At 31.8% G+C, this 23,548-nt stretch overlaps 1 protein-coding gene across 6 annotated transcripts in view; it reads left to right on the top strand.

The window, feature by feature from the left end:
- The window catches only part of CalpA (calpain-A), a 33,177-nt gene extending 23,243 nt beyond the window's left edge, over window positions 1-9,934 (top strand). For 3 of the 6 annotated variants that reach the window (XM_065344307.1, XM_065344310.1, XM_065344309.1), the window contains 13 exons: window positions 349-418; window positions 1,062-1,179; window positions 1,350-1,484; window positions 1,686-1,854; window positions 1,941-2,122; window positions 2,205-2,455; window positions 2,541-2,704; window positions 2,796-3,013; window positions 3,302-3,483; window positions 5,444-5,536; window positions 7,710-7,840; window positions 7,940-8,135; window positions 9,661-9,934. In XM_065344307.1, the coding sequence (XP_065200379.1) occupies window positions 349-418; window positions 1,062-1,179; window positions 1,350-1,484; window positions 1,686-1,854; window positions 1,941-2,122; window positions 2,205-2,455; window positions 2,541-2,704; window positions 2,796-3,013; window positions 3,302-3,483; window positions 5,444-5,536; window positions 7,710-7,840; window positions 7,940-8,135; window positions 9,661-9,743 (1,992 nt within the window). In that variant the 3' untranslated portion in view covers window positions 9,744-9,934. Of the gene's footprint in view, window positions 1-348; window positions 419-1,061; window positions 1,180-1,349; window positions 1,485-1,685; window positions 1,855-1,940; window positions 2,123-2,204; window positions 2,456-2,540; window positions 2,705-2,795; window positions 3,018-3,301; window positions 3,484-3,833; window positions 3,970-5,443; window positions 5,537-7,709; window positions 7,841-7,939; window positions 8,136-9,660 lie in introns of those variants that run through there. The other 3 variants (XM_065344308.1, XR_010556216.1, XM_065344311.1) reach the window with 3 other exon arrangements.
- Window positions 9,935-23,548: the final 13,614 nt, after the last annotated feature.

Below are 23,548 nucleotides of genomic sequence, written 5' to 3'. Positions count from 1 at the left end.
AAAAAAGCAAAATTTTCCAATTTTGAAAAAGTTTTTCTAAATGACCTGCATTTTGATTTAGAAATTATTGTCACCTACTTAAATGTCTTGATTTTTTATTTTTCAAGAACTTGATAGTAAAAAATTGCGTGTACCTGTAGCAGAAAAATACCTATAACAAAAAAAAAACCATCGAGCAAATTTTTTTGTTAATGTCATTTTTGAAATCAAAATCCCACAATTTATTCTCGAGTCCTCTGTATAGAAAAGAAAAAGATTGATGGCAAATGCGTGATTTGTCGTCTAAAAAAATCAACTTTTTTATTTTATTGGTAGATCATTTTCTATTGAGTTGATTTTGTATTCTAGGAAATCAACGACGATCCCGAATTTATCGTCGAAGGAGCATCCAGATTCGATATTATGCAAGGCGAACTTGGTAAGCATAAAATTTTAATCATTTTGACGGAAACGAAAGAAGACAATTCATCATGTCACAAGTACAGCACGATCGAGAATTGTTAGGCATTTATTATATTGACGAGCGACGTGTTTGACAACTTGACAAGTTACGTGTACAGAGCTAGACCAACGTTGAGATTGAGAAAAAAAAAGTAACATGAGTCATATGCTGTGCTTTCAGTAGAGATGGGACCTAATTACCTGTCAGTGCGTTTATGAAACTGGAATTAGTTTGGAATAAAGTGGTTTCAGTTTTAGATTTTTGAAAATTTTACTTGTAGATTGAATAAATATTTGATTTTTAATTTTTTGAATGTAAGATCTAACAGCAAAAAAAAACAAAAAAAAAAACAATTGAGCTAATAGGATGATGACATAAAAAAAATTTCAAAATTATAAATGATGCTGTTAATATACTTACCTATTTGAGTATATTTTTTCTACATCAATTTATGAATAGGTATTTCACATGGTCTTCTGGATACAGCTTTATTATTCCATGCTTAGTTAGCTAAATTATTTTTGTTTTTGTATTTTCTCATCTTCAAAAAATAAAATACCTACTTACTTACATTAACTTACCTTATGCCTACTAAGTACATTATTTTCTCCTTAAACAGGTGATTGCTGGCTTCTGGCTGCAGTTGCTAATTTGACTCTGAATGAACAATTATTCAGTCAAGTAGTTCCTTATGATCAAGGTTTTAAAGATAAATACGCTGGAATCTTCCATTTCAGGTACGTGAAAAATTTATTTCGTTTAAACGAGTATCTAACTAACTATGTCTATGACGAATAAAAATAAAAATAGGTATTAATCAGATTGATTTACAGGAATACCCGTATAACGTTGTTCTGTATTGCTACAAAAAATAATTTAGGTACAATTAATGCAAATGTTCCCACAGGTTTTGGCAATATGGTCGGTGGGTAGACGTTGTAATCGACGACAGATTACCAACCGTAGGCGGAAAACTCGTATTTATGCATTCTTCCCAGCCTAACGAATTTTGGAGTGCACTCCTCGAAAAAGCGTTCGCAAAGTACGTTAACTCACTTTTAATTCTTAGTAGTAAATGTGACTACTCGTAAGTTTCAAGGTTACTAAAACGTTGACCTTTGCTATTGAGAATCTCATTTCTTTAACGACCCGAATCATAAAAGTGAAATCTCATCGTGTAAAATATAAATATCATTTCGAGAGGCACGCTAATTTATTTGTACGTAAATTATTCACTCAACAGATTACATGGATCTTACGAAGCTTTGAAAGGAGGTGGTACTTCCGAAGCTATGGAAGATTTTACCGGTGGAGTAGCTGAAATGTTCGAGCTCAAGGAAGCTCCTCAGAATCTCTTCACAATCATGTTGAAAGCCTATGAAAGAATGTCTTTAATGGCTTGCGCTATCGAAGTACGTCTCGTTTACATTTCCAAATTTAGAAAAGACGTACTGCAGCGATGATAAATGTTCGGGTATTTATTCATATCGTTTTACAGGCAGATGCCAACACATTCGAAGCTCAAACAGCCGAAGGATTGGTAAAAGGCCACGCATACAGTATTACTAAAATTAAATACGTTGATATAGCTACACCGACTAAAAAAGGAAAAATACCACTGATTCGGTTACGAAATCCGTGGGGAAATGAAACCGAATGGAAAGGAGCATGGAGTGACAAGTACCTACCTATATTTATACCTCATTTAAAAACGATCCGTCTATGTATTATTCAAATGCTCATTTTAGTTTATTTTTCTCAGGTCTCCGGAGTGGAATTTCATACCTAACGAAGAGAAACAAATGTTAGGATTAACTTTTGAACAAGATGGCGAATTTTGGATGGCTTTTCAAGATTTCGTTAAAAGATTCGATAGATTGGAAGTGTGTCTTATTAATCCGGATACATTACCCGATGAATTGAAAGGCGAATGTAATAAACGTTGGGAAATGAGTGTATTCGAAGGCGAATGGACTCGTGGTGTTTCAGCCGGAGGATGTAGAAATTACTTAGGTAATTATATTTTTAGCTTTTTTCATGATTCAGCGTGTAAAAGATGAAAGCACCCGTCGTCTGATAATTTACGCTTCGTTTGCAGAAACTTTTCATTATAATCCGCAGTATCGTATTACGTTGGATGATATCGACGAAGAAGACGAAGAAAATAAATGTACAGTTATTATAGCTTTGATGCAGAAAAATAGAAGAGCGTTGCGAAAAATAGGTGCGGAATGTTTGACCATTGGATTTGCGGTCTATCGTGTAAGTTACCATCAGATGAAAGAATTATGATGAATAAATCGTGGCTATAATGTGGCGGGATTTTATCTTTTCAATTTTTTTCTCCTAATAGCTGAATAATCCGGATTCTCTTCCAAAACCTTTGAATATGGAATTCTTCCGCACCAACACTTCCGCTGCTCGATGTCCATCATTCGTAAATTTGAGAGAAGTTACTTGTAGATTTAAGCTACCACCGGGTGTATATTGCATCGTGCCATCCACTTTTGAACCGAACCAAGAAGGAGAATTTATTTTAAGGATATTCTCTGAAAAGAAGAATCATATGGAGTAAGTTGTGCTTCGTTGTTGGCAATACTTTTTTAGGTTTCATTTTTTCATTTTTTTTCACGAGTAAGTAGGTAGGCAAGCATAAATATTTTGAACGAGAAAAGAAGAAAAGGAAGGAGGATTCTAGAAAATTCAAAAATTTGCTTAGTGAAAAAAATGGGGTATATTTTGATATTTTAACAGATAATTATAATCATTTAAAAAAATTGCTATGTCAAAAATTTTTCCTGTAGAAAAGTAGTTCTATTTTAATACGATTTTTTAATGAAATCAATTCAATTTTAACAGAGAAAACGACCAACCAGTTGAAATCGGCGAAATAGACGATAGAGTTAAACAACAACAACCTGATGCGGAAGAAGAAAAACGTTACGAAAGATTGAAAGAATTTTTCCGAAAAATCGCCGGCGAAGATTTAGAAGTTGATTGGATTGAACTTAAACAAATCTTAGATTATGCCATGAAAAACGGTATTCATTTTTATGATTTCTTGTTAATTTTTTACTCTAGGATTATCAGGTCCAAATACCTATCATATGAAATTTCTCAATTTTTTCTTCTGATAATGAAACAACTATAATCGATCATACGTATTTGTATGAATTTTCACTTATAATATAGTTGCAGTATCTTTCTATTTGCTATACCTACTTCTACATGTACGTGTGTAGTTGTGAAAGGGCTTTTCGTTTTATGATGGGACCCGCTTCGACTTGTGCTGGTGATTGGTTCTCTTTTTATCAGTCGAAGGGAAATATTTTTAAAGCTTTATTTTCAGTTTTGGTAGAGGAGTACCCAAAAATTATAGAAAATCTTTCAGGCTTTCAGTGAATTATTCATGTGGTGATTTGGAGCTCGTTTTTTACGCACCAATTTTGGAAAGCGATTGTTAGAATGTTTGCCTAGCATCCTCCGTTGAAATGTGGTTCTTAGTTGGCATTATAATTTTTTTCAAGGTTCGAATTTTTTTTATGGAATATTTTATTGGGAAATGTACAGTTGGTGAATTTAATTAACTTTTTGGGGTTTAAAATCCCTGTTTTTTTTGGTAAAAATTTATTATTTTATTCTCCATTACTATACATTTGTATGCTATGTGTGAGAAAAACGACGACCATGAATCGAAGAATGTTTGGATCAATGCAATAATTTTTTGTAGATTTTGATTAATATGGCTGATCATAATAAGCTCTATAATTATTGGAATTAATATCCGGAAAGACAGATACTTCCAAAAATAATATCAACTTATTCACACGGTTTGGAAACTTTTGAAAATTTTCACCGTATTTATAAGTCTTCATCTTCATATGTATTACTTAAAATTTGGGCTCAACTCATTATTGTTGATGTAAAAAAATTGGATGAACACGTAGTAAATCTGTTAATTGAAGGAAAAAAACTAATTTTAAATACATTTTAGATTATGAGAATAGACAATACATGAGGACTTCGAAAATTCTTCATCATTAAGTAATGGTTTGTTGCTCATTAAAAAAATTTTAGCATTGCAATAGAAAGTTGTTTTTAATAATTTTAATTATTCTTGGAGATTTGCTTTGAAAATTTCAAATAACAAAAAAAAATGAAAATACCTTATCAAAAAATGAAAATTTGTTTGGGTATAAGAAATTCAAATACTTGTTGCCTATGAGTAGGTACTTTTTTTAAAATCAAGATTTGAAAAATCGGAATTAGAGATACGCAATTATTTGATCAAAATAAAGATAAAATTATTGATAAAATATGTTGAAAAAGAAAAAGTTGTCGCAAAAGGCAAAAAAAAAAAACAGAAATAACATTTGTACATTTTTATATTTTAAGTTAGGTAAAAACGTACTTCAAATTTTAATTTGTGAGGGGAGTAATCGTACTTACTCATCTTTGGCTACACCACTGTGTAAGAGGTAAAGTAATGGTTACATAAATTCAAAAAAATCAGATCTTCGAGTCCATCTTGTTTGTAAATAATTTTTTCATCATTAGAACCGAAATGGGAAGATTCGTTTCGTTAATGTAATTGTGGATTCGAAAACACCAAGTACATAATACCTTAACAGGTACCTATACATGGGGTGTTACATTTTAATCTAACGTCTGTAGATACTCATAAGCTCAAAATACCCCTCTACAGAAAAAATTTAATCCGCTTCTTATTGAGACCCTTTAGCAAGCTATTCCCTTAATACGTGTATTTAAAACCCTTCGTAAATTCGCTTGCATAAGATTAAATCCATCACAATTAAAGCTATACCTACTAAAAATTTCGCTATGCGTTTAACATACTTGAATGTACTTGTAGTTACGCATGGCGCTGATTTTTCTTTCCTCAATCGATTAATCAATTACATACCTAGCTTTAGATTCATTGTTGATAAAAATGTTCTCTTCATTCATGACACTGAAGCGAAATTGTGGCCATATTTGTAGATATACCCCGTAACAACGATAACCTGATTTCAACGTTACTATCTTACGTCTGTGGTACGGTTTGCCGTGATACACCGTTAGCTTCTGCTTTTGGTAAGATATATTATTATTACCTACTACCTTACTCATTTAGGCTAAATACCTATTTGTAGAACCTAGGTACGTACTTAGATAATGTTCGTGAAAGCTTTTAACTTTATGTGCTTTTATTGTTGAAATACCTACCCAAGCGCTCAACTACACATCATTTTTGTTTTATATTAATCGTAAGTTTAAGTCACGTGTATATGCTTCATTTCTACATTCAACGGCAGCTTTATATACTGCCTACAATACATTTTGCGCAATTATAACTAAACTAAGTTTGAGAAATAGGTATTAAAAGAAAAATGCATATTCGTGCGTCAGTGTAGCTTATGTGACAAAACTTTTAAAAGTTCACTTTCACTTTTGTTCGTGTGCCAGGTTGTTCTGCGAATGGTGGCGTTTTAACTTACCTACCCCAAAAATGTTACTCAAGTGTAGGTAGGGTATGTGTCTATTATTGTCAAGGAATGTGTGTGTGTGTGTGTGTGTGTGTGTGTGTTTTTTTGTTATCGTCAGTGTGGTTATTGGATTGATTTGTTTTGTTCGTATTGTTTTCTTTGAACAAAATCAACGATAGACACGTGAATACCTACGTTGAAAATGTCTGAAATGAAAATAATGTTACCTACCTAAATAAACATAATAATCAGTCGATGCTGTTCAAGTGGCAAGATTTTAAATGTTAATTATTTTAAGGAGTAAATTAAGGTCTATAGTATACTATCTCTTACCTATTCAAATAATGATACTAGTCTCCATTTTGATTCTTTTTAATAATTTTCATCGGGTCCTTTTTTGTATTGGTCTAGCTGATTTCTGTCATCTGTCTTCAGTTCTGTGTTCTTCAAAACATTCTACAAATTTTTCTCCTATCTCTATCACTTACCTATTTCTTTGTGTTTTCTCATATTATCATTCGTGAAATATTCAACTCAATTTCTCGATGGCTGTAGGGTTGTAGGCGTTATTGGGAACTGTAATGTAGCTAGAAATAAAATACCTACTTTACTTAGATATGTAAGTATATTTTATTTATTAGGTTCTGAGATATGTAGTTTACAGGGAGAAACTTCATCAAGAAGTCACTGTTAATACATATAACACTTCTTCCTATCTTATTTTGAAACTTTATGCTATGAAAAACATCGAACTCTTTTGAATCAATATTTCATCCGAGCACTGCTTTTAAATTTTATAGACTTTCAAAAACTATGAAAAATTTTTACTTTTGATGGTAATTTAACAGGAAAAACTTGATAAAAAGTTTTCTATCAGGTACTTTTTAAAATTTTTTTTTTAAAAGAAATGTTGAAGAACATGAAATTGAGAGCAAATTTCATTCATCAATACAACGATGAAGAATAAACTTGGTTGTTTTTTTTTCATTTGAAGGGGATTGAGCAGAGATGAATATTAAGTGAAGGAAGTTCTTTGTCATAACTGACTGTAATGAGTGCATTTTAATTTTTAATAATGTAATTCTTCGATTAAGTTTATTTATTTATTTATTATTTATTTAAGTATCTATCGTGTGTGCCATCTAGATTGCATTTTGGAAATTTTTTATTGGAAATTTTGAAAATTCCATTAAAACAGATGCAGAATAAAACTAATTTTCAACCCAAGAAAAGCATTTTCTACGATTTTCCATCTTCTTGGCTGTTTACTTATAGGATTTAAAAAAAGAAAAAATTATTCCATTATTTTTCTTGTATTATTTCTTGTAGGGGAGGGATATGAAAAGCACTATTTTTTCAAATAGTCAATGCGGAGGGAAAAATTGTTTGAAAATTTGCTTCAGATTTTGTGAAAAAATTTCAATTGGAGAAAACTTACGGTATTAAAAAGAGATCTTGTCAATCATTTATTGGAGTTGTATTTTCATGTCATTTTTCCAAAAAAATTGTATAGCATCACCCTAGGGCACATCGTATGTTATAATAATAATTTTATTTACAAATTCTTGTTTAATTTACCTACCCATATTATCTCTAATGAGTATTTCCTACTCAGGTATGATTAATTTTTCATCCAAATAAGTTTTAAAAATATAGGTAGCCTACCTACTTAACTAGAGCATTAAACGTTAAAATAAAATTAGTGCCACAAAGTTTATTCTTAAGGTCTGATTTAAAACGCATATTAATTAAATCTTCGTATTATTAAATGAACCTTACAGGAAATGCACTACAAGGAGGATTTTCCAAAGATGTGTGTCGTAGTATGATCGCTATGATGGATGTTGATCGATCTGGAAAATTAGGGTTCGAGGAATTCAAAAAACTATGGATTGATATTCGATCTTGGCAGGTAAATTACAACTAATTCGGTTCCAATATAAATAATAAAAATTAATAATGTTTATCAAATTTAAAAATTATTGGAAATAATACCTGTGTTTTTCTGCAGCGAGTATTCAAATTGTACGATAAAGAGAATACCGGATTTTTGAGCCCATTCGAGCTTAGAGAAGCGCTCGCTTCAGCAGGGTACCACTTGAACACCCATATCCTCAACGTGCTCGGTCACAGATATGCTGGTAAAGATGGAAAAATAGCATTTGACGATTTCATGATGTGCGCTGTACGTCTAAAATCTATGATGGGTAAGATGTCGTTTCACATAAATTTCATTCAGGTACCTATAGTGGAGGCAAATTAGCATCATATTTCGAAAATAAAAACATTTTTGGCTACCAAAGATTTTATGATGAAAAATTGTCAAGGGTAGTCCCCTGAATAATTCCTGAGAATTACCACCCCACAGACCCCTTGCTAATTTTTTTTATGGGGGGTTGAAGCCCCCCAAAATGGGTTTTTTGCAGTTTTATCCTCAGGGATTGATTTTACGTCAAAAATAGCTTTATATTTGAGTTCTACGTCAAATTTCCGATCTAGTGACATATCAACTGTCCTTCTACCTCCAAGAGGGGTGGGGCTAGAACCATTCAAATTGGAGGGGTTTTCTAAAAAACACAAAAAAGCTATTGGCACGTACGAGGGGTGAAATGGGCCCCGAGAGTGTTTGGGTTGATACTAGCATGGAAGGTGGGTACCATCGAGAAACTACCGCGTGGAAAATTTCAGATCCGCACCACCTCCCCTTTTTGGGGAACCCCCCTTTTCTGAAATTTTAATAACACTTTTCGCAGCCCCATTTTAACCGATTTTGAAAATTTTTCAGGATGTTATGTATATCTTTAGTAGGTATCCCCACAAAAATTTTCAACCTCCTCCCCTCATATTTACCCCTCAAAATGGTGTAAAAATGTGTCTTAGGGAGAGTTGGGGGGTGAAATGGGAATTTTGGGAAAAATAACCGAGTATTAATGAGTAGGGTGTCGTTTTCTTATGATTCGATACCGCTGAGTACGAATATGACGTCAGAATTTTTGCTACACTCACCTAGCTCTCTCCAGCGCACTTAGCCCCCTCAATTTTTACTATTGTTAAAAAGCATCAAGTTAGTTGAAAAACGGTATTTTGAGGGGTAAATATGAGGTGAGGGGGTTGAAAATTTTTGTGGGGATACCTACTAAGGGTATACATAACATCCTGAAAAATTTTCAAAATCGGTTAAAATGGGGCTGCGAAAAGTGTTATTAAAATTTCAGAAAAGGGGGGTTCCCCAAAAAGGGGAGGTGGTGCGGATCTGAAATTTTCCACGCGGTAGTTTCTCGATGGTACCCACCTTCCATGCTAGTATCAACCCAAACACTCTCGGGGCCCATTTCACCCCTCGTACGTGCCAATAGCTTTTTTGTGTTTTTTAGAAAACCCCTCCAATTTGAATGGTTCTAGCCCCACCCCTCTTGGAGGTAGAAGGACAGTTGATATGTCACTAGATCGGAAATTTGACGTAGAACTCAAATATAAAGCTATTTTTGACGTAAAATCAACCCCTGAGGATAAAACTGCAAAAAACCCATTTTGGGGGGCTTCAACCCCCCATAAAAAAATTAGCAAGGGGTCTGTGGGGTGGTAATTCTCAGGAATTATTCAGGGGACTACCCTTGACAATTTTTCATCATAAAATCTTTGGTAGCCAAAAATGTTTTTATTTTTTCTTATTTGCCTCCACTACTACTATATAATTAAACTTCAATTGTACGTATTTTTTTTGTTCAACAGAAATATTCCAAGAACGTGCTGCTGGTAAAGATATAGCATCATTCAAGCTTGAAGAATGGATTGAAACAACTTTATATTCATAATTTTCACTTTTAAAAGTTTTTTCTGCGTGCTTTTGTATGTGTGTCTTTTTTTTAACTGCTTACGACCATGTTTTTTTATTTATATTTTTATTACATATTTTATATTTTAATTTTTTTTCTTTTTGCAAAAGTTTAAATTTATCGTGAATCTCGTTCTTTTTTCTATCGTTAAATAAATTTTTGTTTACCTATGTTCTTTATCTTTATTTCAATCGATTTTTTAAAAAATTTTAATATCTATCTACGTTTTACAAATTTTTACCTTGTTTTCTATTTCTGTGACATATTCATTTGATTAGATACATTTATAATATACCTTTACCTACAAACAAAAATACGAGTGATTATGTAAAGAAAAATTTCAGATGAATTATCAAAAAACGGTCTTGATGAGTGATGAACATTTTTCCAAATTGTGTCCTGAATGAGTTTTTAGCGTGGAATAGACAGATTAATTTATACCTTAAATTGGATCTTTCGTGCGTAATAAGTAGGTGTAGTCAGATAGCTCTCCAATGCTTATCCAAAAAGTACAGTTTCATTTCCTTCCAATTATCAGTGTTTGAAATTTGAAAATTGCCAGTCGAAATTTCTGTTTCAATTTAGAATCGAATTTAGGAATAATTGTGTAAGAAACACAATACATATTTCAGAACAAGTACCAATGGGTTTTCGAGTTAACTAGCTTTCTGTTGACAAAACATCCAAATCTCGTTATTCAATAATTTAGGGATTTTACTAACAAATAATGGCGAATATTCAAGTTCCTATCTACCAAGGTACCATGTAGCCAAATAATGAAAAAAATTCGACAGTCTGAAAAGTTGCTCATGTAGGATTGCTAGGTGTATTACAGACACTATGGATAATTTCATCGATGTAGATTTTCATCAAAATAAGTGCTCAATTTTAGTGAAACATTTACTACATATTGTATTCGTTATGCGGTGCGATTAGCTATGAACACTACGTACGTTTCAAATTCAGACGGTTTTTAATTGTTTTCTTGTGTGTGGCCTACCTTTGTTGCGTGATTCCTCAACTTGTGGTGTTGTTTCGAGGCTCCGAGTCCGCACTTCTAAACTTGCTGTTTGCTTTGGGATTTTTCACTCAAATTCAATTTTCGGCTTGGAGCATTTACATCCTATACCAGAAAAGGAAGGAATTTCATCGTTTGTTCAATCTAATCAACGACCACGAAAATGAACCTACACCTATTCCAGATCTGACTTGCGAAGATGAAGATTTAATAAAAGATACCAATGTTCTCAAAGCTTGCTTCAGAACGTATCAATGCTTGATCGTCATGACCCTGATATTTTACTTGAATGGGTTTCCTAAAATGCTGGAAACTCATTTCAATGAATCATTTCAGATAAATGAACGATTGGATTATCTCATACCCTTTCTCTGCAGCGTTTGCAACACACCACTATATTACTTTCTTGCTTACCACGCATCGTTTATTTTATCGGTACTTTTCATCATATTTTTTTACATGGTATTGAGTCTGATTCCGATACTTTCGATCTATTTGGAAAATCGAGCGATCGTTCTACAAAATGACATCAGATATCACTCTAAGTTGGCTTTCGATAAATTCGAAAGCAATGATAGAGCTGAGGAGGAGGAATTGAAAAAGAAACGGGTAAATGATTTCACATTACGCGAACTTACTCGACAGCGAGAAAAACAGGTCCAAGAATACATGGTCAAAGTACATCACTGGATTAAAATTCATCAACGTTTGGTAGAGTAAGTTCATATTTATTGAATGACATCGTAAAATGTACACTCATATCACTCGCTGAACGGTCTAAATCAATTGAATCATGAATGCAATGCATAGATTTGAAACATAGGCATACCTACCCATTGGGTATCCAGCGTTGCTACCAGGTTTTACTAAAGCAGCAAACTTAAACTACACATATGTAAATTGGTTTGCCGATCTTGGAAACTTAAGGGACAAATTTTCATGAGGTGCTGATAATTTGATAGATAACTTCATCACGTTGAAGTTTTGATTTTTATAACAGGACATTTTATGTGATGCTGCTGAACTCGTAAAAATAATCAATTCGAGTTTTTGAGTTCTGAATCTTTTTTGGATAAGTGGTAGTTCAAAAAAGTCGACAGTGCAGTTAAAAATACACTATCAGGCCAAATTTCAGACGCTGAATTTCATTTTTAATTTTTTTTTGACGAATTTAAAAAAATTTAAATTAGTTGTTTTCCAAATTTTGATCAAATTTGAATTTTTTAAAAATCCACCAAACATTCAAAAATGAAATTCAGCATCTGAAATTTGGTCCGGTGATGTATTTTTGCATGACTTTCAATTTTTCTATGTCTAGTGCAAAAATTTGTCTACCGGTGAAGATAAAATTCATTGTAAAGACGGTATTTTGTATTGTACTATGTACTTCATACACAACTATAAATGAATATTTCTACTTATTACTTTTACTTACCTACTTATTCGTATCATTTCACAGATGCATAAACCAATACCGAAACAGTGTACAAAACCTCATGGAGTTACAAATGGCCTCTTCATTTATTATCACCACTTTTTCGGTCAACTACTGTTTAACTGTAAGTTCAAGTACCTATATACCTACTACTTACCTAAAGCTTTTTTTGTGTACAAACTGTTTGTACCCTACTCGTAAGTATATACATATTAGATTCTACATATAAAACAATGAATAACTTTAGGTAATCGCAAATTCCGGAGACGAAGTGTTTTTATACTCTTGGTACGCCATTCTCACTACGTTCATGATAATCATTCGTTGTAAATTGGGTGACGTATTGAATAAAATAGTAAGCTCAACTGTATAAAATTGGACAATTTTTATCCCATAAAATCTGCTCAATACTTTTCTGCATTTTACAGAGTGAAATGATATCGGAAGCTGTTTACTCAACACCGTGGTATCATTTGCCAGCCAAAGAACAGAAAGTTATTCTCAACTTTTTGACTTTATCTCAACGCGCCCAGAAATTACGTGTTCTTGGTACATTCCCTTTGACCTCGGAAATTGTTCCTAGAATTTTGAATCACATATACAGCTATGTGCAAGTATTGCGGTTGCTTCTTATTGAGAAATGGAGCTTAGAGGCACGCTTATTAAAAACCCACAAAAACAATCCTTTTAGGTAGGTATGGAGCTATGGACTAATGGACTAATAATAGCAAATATTTAACTGGTTATATTGATTGAAGGATTGAAGTTGAAAAATATTAAATCAAAGTGATTTTAATTTTCAACCCGCTTATGTTTTGACCTGTTTCTTTCTCACACAACGAAAATGTCCATGTTAGGATAGAATCTTTGCACGTGATTAATATGGGTTTAGTATCATATGTATAACGAATGTATTATGCTGCACTTCACCATGCTAAGTAAGTTTTATTTTTATTTTTTAAATGTCTATGTCAACTTTAATAGGTACCTACTACCTACACATTTATATCTGATCCATGGGCATGGGGGAGAGTGCACCAACAAAATATTGGCAAATATCACACTGCACAAAAAAATATAAGTATTAATAAAAATAAATTTTTAAGTTATTTGTAGAACATTTTATGCTTTTTTTTCTTTTTTTAAAATATGTATTTTATGCACCTTAATGTACATTTTAATTGTTCATCATTAATTTACATACAATTATATTTTACTATAGGTACATATTATGTGGTTTTAATCATGCAGTGTTTTATTTATATTGTTCTCTCATGAATATCAACATGGTCTTTCAAACTTTCAGACAACTAGACAACCAGGTGTACCTATGTACCTAAACAGACAACAACTCATCAATACCTAGATACCATCAAATAATAGTCAAATGGGATTCGTTATCAAATTATTCCAAAAGTAAATTCCATCAAAAAAAAGTTCACTGATTAATGAAATCTCTTCAATTGTAAATTTATTATGCGATTAAATAACGAAGCAAAACTGTAAAAAAAATTAAGCAGGTATTTGTGCCAACGCAAAATACATAATCTACAGGTACCTACGTATTACAACCGACATTTTACCTAATCAATTAATCAGGTATTAAAGTAAAGGCTACAAGGTCCATTGTTTGACAAATAAGCCTACACAAACCTGTAGCTTTTCATTTAGAGCAAGTGGGTTGGATTCTGATTGGCTGGAAATTAGAATTTTCCTTGTCAGTTGTTTTAAATAAAACCAAGTAAAGGTAGGTAGCTTGTTCATGTAGGCCTACATTTCAATAGGACAAATTTCATAACGTTTTCTTATAAGGATAATTTTCATTTTAAAATTTCACCTACTTATTCCTTTCATAAAAAAAAAACTTCCACTTGAATAGTCAATTTAAGAAAATACCTAAGTAAAACCAATCATAGGCGCTTATATAGAGAAATGAAAACATAACAAATAAGCGCTCTCGTGTAACGTTTGTTATTTTAACATATGCTTAGACCTACAGCTACAAGGGAATTTGTACATCTTTCAATTAAAACATTATCACCAATAAATAAATTCTCGTACAAACGTATCCCGTAAAATTTTCTCCAATATGGTTACCTAGCAACAAGTTCATTCAGCATCCCTTCTATTTAAACATTGATGAAAAAAGTTTTTCGCCCAGTGTTGCCGATTAAAGATTTTTTACCACGAAGGCAACGTTTTCAATAAATCATCAAGATTGATGGAATCAAATTAATACAAAACTACCGGGTATATATCAAATACCATACCTACTTTCTTCTTGAATTTCGGCGCGCCATTCTGAGAAACCTGTAGGTAGATATTTAATTATGATGTCACGATATCGAGGGTGAGACACGAGAGAAAAAAACAACTCATTTGTAAATGGTTTAATTTACACCCTCGAATCATCGCTTTGTGTATTACAGTTTCATCCCTGTGATTTAAAAGTTTCGAATTTTTGTATTCCAACCAGCGACGAAACTGAGGGAGGGTGGACAACACTTCTCCCCCCGAGTTGTCAAATTTTGAAGAAACCGACAAACTACCGACTTTGCCGAGACTCAACGAAGTCAATTTTTGAAAATTTTTAGTCTTAATAAAGAGATTTATTTGTCGACTTGAATCGCACATTTTTGAAATCTTTTGCACTTGCTTCGCTCGCTGCATCTGGAAAATATCTGTTCTAGGTATTAGGTACCAACTTATCTTTTAAAAATGTTAAATGTAAAAAAAATTGACTTTTTTAAAGAAAATAGGTATTCTCGAAAATCTGGTTTTTGGAAGTTTTTTGAATCTCTTTTTTAAACACTTTTTAGATTCTAACCACAAGTTTTCAAAATCTTAAAAGTTTTTTCTCTCTCTAAAGTAATATCAGAAAAATACAAAATCCATTTTCAAAAGCTGCTATTCTAGTACATACATAGATTCTACTGGATTTTAAATCTGCGAAAATCCATGTAAAAAAAAAACTTGATAATTTACTATACATACATAATATACTTACTTACTTGAAATATAAATTGTCGAAAACTTCAACTTTTGCTTCGTTCAGACCTGTTACCGAGTTATTCTTTTTCAAAAACAAACTTTTTAAAAATCCATTATTCGAGCCCAAAAAATGTTTAAATCTAAAAATAAACTCCTCACATAGATAGAAAAATTTCACTTCATTCAGTCTGCTCTTTTGCTTTTTTTTCAAAACTTTAAACGCTTAGTTTCCTGATTTCAATTAGAATATCGGAAAATTTTCTATTTTGTTGAATAAACATATTTTCTGTAGGCCTAATTCGAAGAAGTGAATCAAATTACTCAATATTTCTTCCCATGAATAATGTTGAAATCTGCTCTTTCATTGTCATTTTTTTTTTTTTTTACTGAACGATTACCTACCTAAACAGCTGTACATAGACATATTATTTTATTTACCTACCTACTAACCTAAAAATAATAAGATCAATATTTTTAATTTTCAAAATAGGAAAAGTAAGATTTTAAAGGAACGGAAAATTTTTTGAAAAAATTATTCTAACGAGATGAATCCTAATGTTTCAACATTTTTTCACTTTGTCGTAAAAAATCTTGTTTTCAATGAAAAAAAACCGAATTTATTTTCAAAAGAAAGGTGATTATTTTTTCTCAATGAAAGCGTTTATCAAGATTATTTTGATACCCACATCGAGAGAAAAAAACTTCCATTGACAAAACCATTACCTACGCTCGCTACGTTCAGTTCAGCAAACCCACCAGACGAGAAGGTATCTTATTATTTTTCGTAAATTTTTATTGAGTCGAACGTGAAAAAATTAAAGATCTCAAGCCTTCATAGGCCTTTTAGATTACATCGACGTTTTTTTTCTCCTTGAATTTATTTACCAGATAAAAATCAATATGGGTTTGAAGCATAATTTAACAAATTTGAAACACAACGCTCTTGATCCCATAATTGGTATAGCGACAGAATAGAAATGCCAGGTACCAATTAAATTTGCACTGCTGTACTTAATAATGAGATTTCAAGAAGCAGCTTAGGCTTTATCCGGCTTTTGTTAATCTAATAGGTAGGTTTATTAAATGGTATTGCTCTACAAAATGAGCTTACGTGTACTTTAGACGAATATTTACCAAAATACACTAAATATTCAGTTTACAGTGTTCAATCAAAATGCTTTTTAGCAGATTTGATTGATCTATTCATTTCTGAGCTTGCGATTTGAACGCTTTCGTGTATGACTAAACTCAAATTATAGGTATTGAATTATGTCGCTTTTAAAACAACTTTTAATTAATCATCAATGTATACCTAATTACCTACGTGGTACTTGGTTGTATTGTATGCAAACTTAATTCAGTGTGAGAATAGAGGAAACAAAGAGTGGTACCTGACTAGTGACTACCTATCTATATTCCCTATGGGCTATGAGCGATGATGTCAACGTCGTGATCTCATTTATATGGAACTCAAATTTTTGTAGGTAATATATGTATATGTTACAAATAACTAAATTTTAAAAACGAATTGAAGCAAATAGAATCAAAAGTCTACTTCTCCATTTTTGAAAATTTTTGTAAAAATGCAAAAAACAGACGAGGCTTATTTTGTAATGGTACCAAACCATGCTTAACTCATTTTCGAAAAAAATTGGAGAAGTAAGTAGACTTTTGATTCTATAATGCCGCAATTGGAATTTGTATCTAGTTTTTGCTAAGATTGCTAAAAAATCCTGATTTTGTCAAAATTGTTAAAAAATTCTCTCTTTTTTTTTTTTTTTTGCAAAACCTCCGAAAACGTTGATATTTGCCTTTGCCTGTCCAATAGGTTCTCTTTTTGTTTCAAGGTGTGCCGAACAGGAACAAAAGTCCTGCTTTTTACAAAATTGCCTAAAAATCTCTCTTTTTTGTCAGGTTTCGTTTTACGCTCAAATTCTTTCAATTTTTTAGTTTTTATGACAATTTCTTGATATTTTTGAAATTTTCTTTGGAGCTACGCGCTCTCGCATGTCCTCGCGAAAATAGCTCTGCTTATGCATATATATATATGACGGTTTTGGTTTATGTTATTAGGTTGCTGGTATGCCTAAGAAAGAAATAAAAATCGAGGCTCCTGCGCCGAAAGAATCAAAATTGACTGCACCTTCCAAAAAGGGGAAAAAATCAAGAGATTGACCTATCTACATGGGCACCGGAGGCGGAAATATTGGATGAATAAAATTGGCCTTCAGAAGAGAATCTCAACGCATAAAACGTAATACACACTTCAATTTAAAGTGCCATCATCAAGTGAAAGGTCATGCACTAAGCTACACGAGTAGTTTTTGTTTCATAATTTTTTTAGGTTTTTCTTTCAAGTTTGGTTAAACTTATATGTTATGAATTTTTGAAAATATGAAGGCATTAAGTAGGTATTACTAATTAAAATTAAAATTTCAATAAAATTTATTAATGTTTGTATCTTGACTATAATATGAATACGTATGGATAGAGGTACTTACCTATTGAAATAACTCAGCCAATTTATTAATTTGACTGCATTATAATAATGTAGTTAGATAATAGGTACAGATATGCATCCATCAAAAAACCACAATTATCGAGATATCTATATTACCTAACTAATTTCAAAAACCACTTCTAAGCACCACAATTCAAATTTTACGCAATGAAATCCAAATTTAAATTTTATTTAGGACAGCATTTATATCTGTACGTAATACGTTACCGTAGGTGTAGGTACACCCACTCCTCCCACATTTTACAGCATCGAGCATTAGAGAGACGCATTTCAAAGGTTATTGATTGGTGCCTTTTATAATGCGAGCATTCCATTTTCAACTCTTCTTGAAAAGAAGGCTCTATTTTAAACGGTTTAATGTGATAACAATGACTTTACTCGCCTTGTCATTTTTGTGAACTCGAACGTGGGTCATATCGAAATTATCCTCGAGTTGAATTCTTCAATGCAACCTACGTACAATAAATTACCTTTGAAAAAACGAAAAAAAGAGAGAAAGAATTTTTAAAAATTCAAAAATTTTTCTTAGTCTATCAACTTTTTACAATATCCTGAAATTCTGAAACAATGTACCTAGTTTGAAGTTTTTGGATATTTTTCATACAACATAGGTACTCGTTGGTAGGTATACTTAACAATTTAAGATATCTAATTTTTAGACATTTTTAAAGTTTTAAGAAATATTTAAGAAATATTGAACACATCTGCCCCCCTCACAAAAAATCTGATTTGTTACTTATTTCAAAGTTGAAACCGATTGTGCAATCTACAAAAGTGCTTTTCAATTTCCAAGTGTCTTGATGAAAATTTATATGAATGTGAAAAATGTTCTTTTTGAACGAGGAATGATAATTGTTGAAGCTTTTCTTTCAATATTTCAATATTCAACCAGTTAAAGACTATAAAATTTATCATTAACTTGCTTTCCAGTTGAAAATAAGAAGGCTGTACAGAGTACCCTCTACTGTCACTATTTTTGTTTATGTTTAAAAATTCAAACAAGAGATTTGGCTGAGAATCCGATAAAATTACCTACGGTATCGTTTCTTACGAAGAAACCTCTTGAATGGACACATTGATTTGATGAACGCGAAGCCAAGGCAGATACAAAGATTAGGTAGGTACGTTCCAATTTTTTCATAGGTACTGTACCTATCTAATCGGAATTTTAACCATCGTAAGCTGATTTTTGGATTTTGAAGCAAATTTTCGGAAAATTCCTGAGAAGAGCCTAAATAAAATGGAGACCAGTATCTTTTTTTTTTTAATGTGGGTATTTGAGCTCAATGCTCTTAGTCTTAAAAACCTGACAAATCATGTGTCACATGCCAATTTCAATTTTTTGTTTCAAGTAAGTATAGGTAAGCATTCAATTTTACTAACTTGAAAATTATAATTTTGACATTCAAAAATTTATTTCATACGTTTTTCTTTCAATTCAATCCGAAGATAAAATATCTAATAAAAGTAAGAAAGGTACTTTAGCGATAGAATTATAGGTAGGTATCTCCTTTCTCAAACTGTGTTATTTAAAGTTTTCAATAAATTCCAGCTCTATGGTAGTTTTTATATAGATACACGAGACGCATTCAAGAAATTATTTCTACGGTTATTTCCTTTTATTCCATTCTACCTACCTTAAGTATAAAATGCTCACACGAGAAATTTATAACGCCACTGTTGGCGTATTATCTTTTTCTTATAGGTATCTGTTATCTTTTACTTAATGTTTAATTATCTACGTTATAGGTAGGTATCTCGAATGTATGAATTTTCAAAGCAGAGCTTGTTAGTAGCAAAACTCGAGTTAAGATCCTTCAAATTCTGAATTTCTCAAAATATTTCCATTCTAATTTTTCAGACAGAATTAGAATAATTTGATTAGGCAGCTAGTGAGCTGGAATTTTGTGGAATTTTTTGACCACGTTTTATTTTTTATGACATGTTGAGACCCAGTTACAATAAAAGCAACCAAAAGGTTTTAGAGCGCAATTTTAATTCTGACTATATGCTGAAAAGTTTTAAAACAAAACGAATCAGTAGTAAGTATACACATTTTTCTGAACATGAAAATTAAAGATGTTAAGTCAACGCTTTAAAGAAATTCTGACTTTCAGCGAGACACAACGTAAGCAAATCTGACTAATCCAGCCAAACTGTTTGAATTTCACAACATACGCTTTCGGTATGTAAATTTTCATCCATATGTATATTGCTGAAGAAGGAAGAAGTTACGCGTAGTATGCAGAAAGAAAATAATGCACGATACAGTAAAGCGGTTCTATACTTCAATCTTGAAATCGAAAAACCTATTTACACTTGTAGGTACCTCTATATACGTACAGCTTGGGTTGCTACATCATCAGGTGAAAGGATAAGAAAAGAACTGCGACCAAAACACTTTGTATAATCGAATTTTTCTACATTGTATAACGTTTTATGTATTTTTCCGTTATTCTTATCACTTCCTTAGTTTGAAAGCATTTATAACGAATCGCAAAAAAATTAAAGTAATATTTCTACATTTGTAGTAACATACTCTATCGATTTAAAACCTCTGCATTCATTTTTTTTTCTCTCTCTCTCTCGCTTATCAGTCTCTCTCACTTTCTGATTTGTAAGATGATTCAAAGAAATGTTATACGAAAAGCAAAAAAATATTATGTGAATATAGCGCCTCCTTTACAACTTGAAGGGAGCAAGCGAAATCCAATTTCTAAACGTAGATGAAAATAACACCAAAATATTGTAAGAAGAGGAAAAAAATACTTACTCAATCGCGAGAGAATCGCGAGCAATGTTCAATAGTTTTTTTTAAGATGATGGAGAATTTGTCAATAAGTAATAAGTTATTTGAGCAAGAGCTAAAATAAGAGGGTTTTTATTAACTATAGGATTGGAGAAAAAATAAGAATGGACAAATATATTCATTTATACAAAATTGAAAGTAAAAAGCTGAGGAAAAATGACTGAATTAGTCAAAAAGTAACATATTCCACTGAAAATGCAGGATTTCCCACATACAAATTTAATTTCATCATTTGCATAAAGTTTTTTAGAAATATCCCATCTTTAGCCCACTCCCCCTTTAAAAAATGAACAATATAAAATAAAATAAAATAATAACATGTAAGTAGGTACCTAAAATAAAAACCGCTATTGCAGCTTGATTTTACAAAATTTCGTCAAACACAAGCTAAAGCAACCCATTTTCCTTCAAGTTTTGTGACCCCTGGGCCTCTTCTACCCACATTCAGTTTGCCCTGTCTTCTAACCTTTTCACCAGTACATCTGCCTCAAACTATATTTCACGAGCTTACTCGTAAATGAAATCACACGCATAGTTATTTTGGGTATCTGCCTAAAAATTGATTTTTCTACGTAGAAAAAAAAAATAAAGTAAAAAAATCCAATGAAAGCTAAATTTTAGAAAAGCAATTTCAAATAAGACGTCAGTTCGAAGATTGAATATTAAATTACTTAGTCCGCCTTGATTAGAGATTTCCACCGGCGAAAAATTCCTCTCACATAAAGTTCGAAATTCCGTAGACGTTTTCCGCGTAAAAAATACGTGAGAAAAGAATGCGTTCTCGTAATTCCACAACGAAACAGCAGAGCTTTCGCTAAAGTTCATTAAATAGTTATGCTCATAAACTGGAAAAAATACTGCATTGAGATTTTTTCACCCGGTTACTTTTTTCGCGAAAAAAAACACGTGTAGGTATGTTTCGACTTCAGTTAAAATGGAAACGAAAATATTTTTGATTTTGTTTACAGAAAGAACAGCGCCAAATAAAAGTGTTGACTATGTTCAAAATTGAAGCGATAGACAAACACGATTTGAAGAAAACAAAAAGTAATCGTCATTCTATTATCTATTATCAATTATCATTATCAAAAAATTAATAGTACCTATACGTTTGTTTTTTCAAGTCGCGTTTGCGCCTTCAATTTTGAAGATAGTTAACACTTTTGTCTGATGTGCTTCTTGTGTGGAACTCATGTTAGTCACATCCAAATCTCGAAATCGGTTTTTCATTACTGGGCAGACAGTTAAACAATGATTTGTGCTTTTTAAACCGACCAATGACTTGTCGATATTTGACATAGGTACCTAGTTAATTTCGAAATCGCTAAACGTTATTAACAGAATCCGAAATTGGCACAACTAACGTAAGATCAATTTTTGAAAATTTCAGCGACCTTCAAAAAACACGATGATAATGAATAGAGCTCGGATTTTTATGATTTGTCATATTTTCATTCATCGCAGAAGATCGCGCATATCCTATGGATTTTTGTGAATCATAGAATTCTGAGTAAAATGAGCTCAACTTGTTAGTGCATATTTTGCATATTTTGGGTATAAATGCATATACTAAATGCATATTTTAGATAATTTTAGCGCATATTCGTCATATTTTGGCCATTTTTTTCATTTTTCAGTCATATTTTGGAAATTTTGGCCAAAACATCGCTTTTTGGTAATATTTTTCATTAAAAATCGAAAAACTCGGGGAAAAAATTGAAAAAATGATTTTTTAATTTCTTTTTACCACGTTGAGGCGATTTGTATGTTGACCTAAAATTGATTATTCAAAGTAAAATTGAAGACTTGAATCTATTTTTTGGAATTTCTCAATTTTCTAGCCTTCTCTTCACTTTTAAAAGGAAAAATCTTTTCTATAGATACCCATATTGATGTTGCATAAAAGTGCATATTTTGATGGATAAGGGCATATTTTGTCATAATTTGATCAAAATAAGTGCATATTTTTTACGCATAAAATGATTTTTTAAGCGCATAAAAATCCGAGCTCTAATAATGAAAATATAAGTAACTTATCTACGAGGGAACTTTTTGAACTCAGACTCACGCTCGATTAAATGAACTTGTCCTAAACCCTCCGTAACCAGAATTTCAAAAGCTAAAGATCCTTTGTGGATTTTTTGCAAATTTTGAAAAAATCATGTAATTTAAAAAAATGTCCAAAGGGCAAATTTTGAACTTTTTGGTGAATCTTAAATTTTTTGGAGCCAAATGAAACGATGTGGATAATCCTACCATTTGGTAAGTTCCATACATCAACAACTACTTAGTTTAGAGCCATTCTTGAGCCTTCAGCGAATTTTGAATTTTCTTCAGAAATTTTAAATCGTTCTCAGGAAGGGCAAAAAGAGAACTTTAGCACCTATAATTTTGGTCGGTGCTTACTGGGCAGTCTCCAGTCTCTCCATCGTTTTAGGTGGTATTGTAAAATTCCGAGAGTGTGCCAGAGAAAAAATCAAATAATATTTTCAAAGAAGGTACCTAAGTACCTCTACCTACCTATGTTTTTTTTCAGAATGATGACTGATATTACTTGATTTTTTGATTAATTCATGCTATTTTTGGACAATTTTGAAAAGTTTGAGTCCCTTAGGATACTCAATTTTTTGTTTGAGTTGCTAGCTTACATTTTTTATGAGAGCTGCCAAGATTTCGTGGAAAAGAAATGAACAAAATTGGCGCCTGAGTGAGCGAATCGTACCCGTTTGAGTTGGTACAGTATTTATATTTTGAAATCATCCAGCTTCTTATTTAGGTACTTACCTAATAATTTTGTAAAAAGAAAGTAGAAAATTAGGTAATGTTTTAATAAAATAGAAAAATTCAAAAATAAAACTTGTTAAGTAGGTAGATCTGTAAATCGTAAATCAATTTTACTGATTGATTAATTGAAGAAATCCATTCGAAATTTGGAAAAATGAAATATTCCTGCCACCGGGTAGCAGCTGAAAATGCATTAAAAATAATGAAAATGAATTCAGCAAGAATC

This window comes from Planococcus citri, chromosome 1, assembly GCF_950023065.1.
Source record: "Planococcus citri chromosome 1, ihPlaCitr1.1, whole genome shotgun sequence".
Classification (NCBI taxonomy): domain Eukaryota; kingdom Metazoa; phylum Arthropoda; class Insecta; order Hemiptera; family Pseudococcidae; genus Planococcus; species Planococcus citri.
Note: the sequence above shows the minus strand (reverse complement) of the source record. Positions and strands in the feature narration are given on the sequence as shown.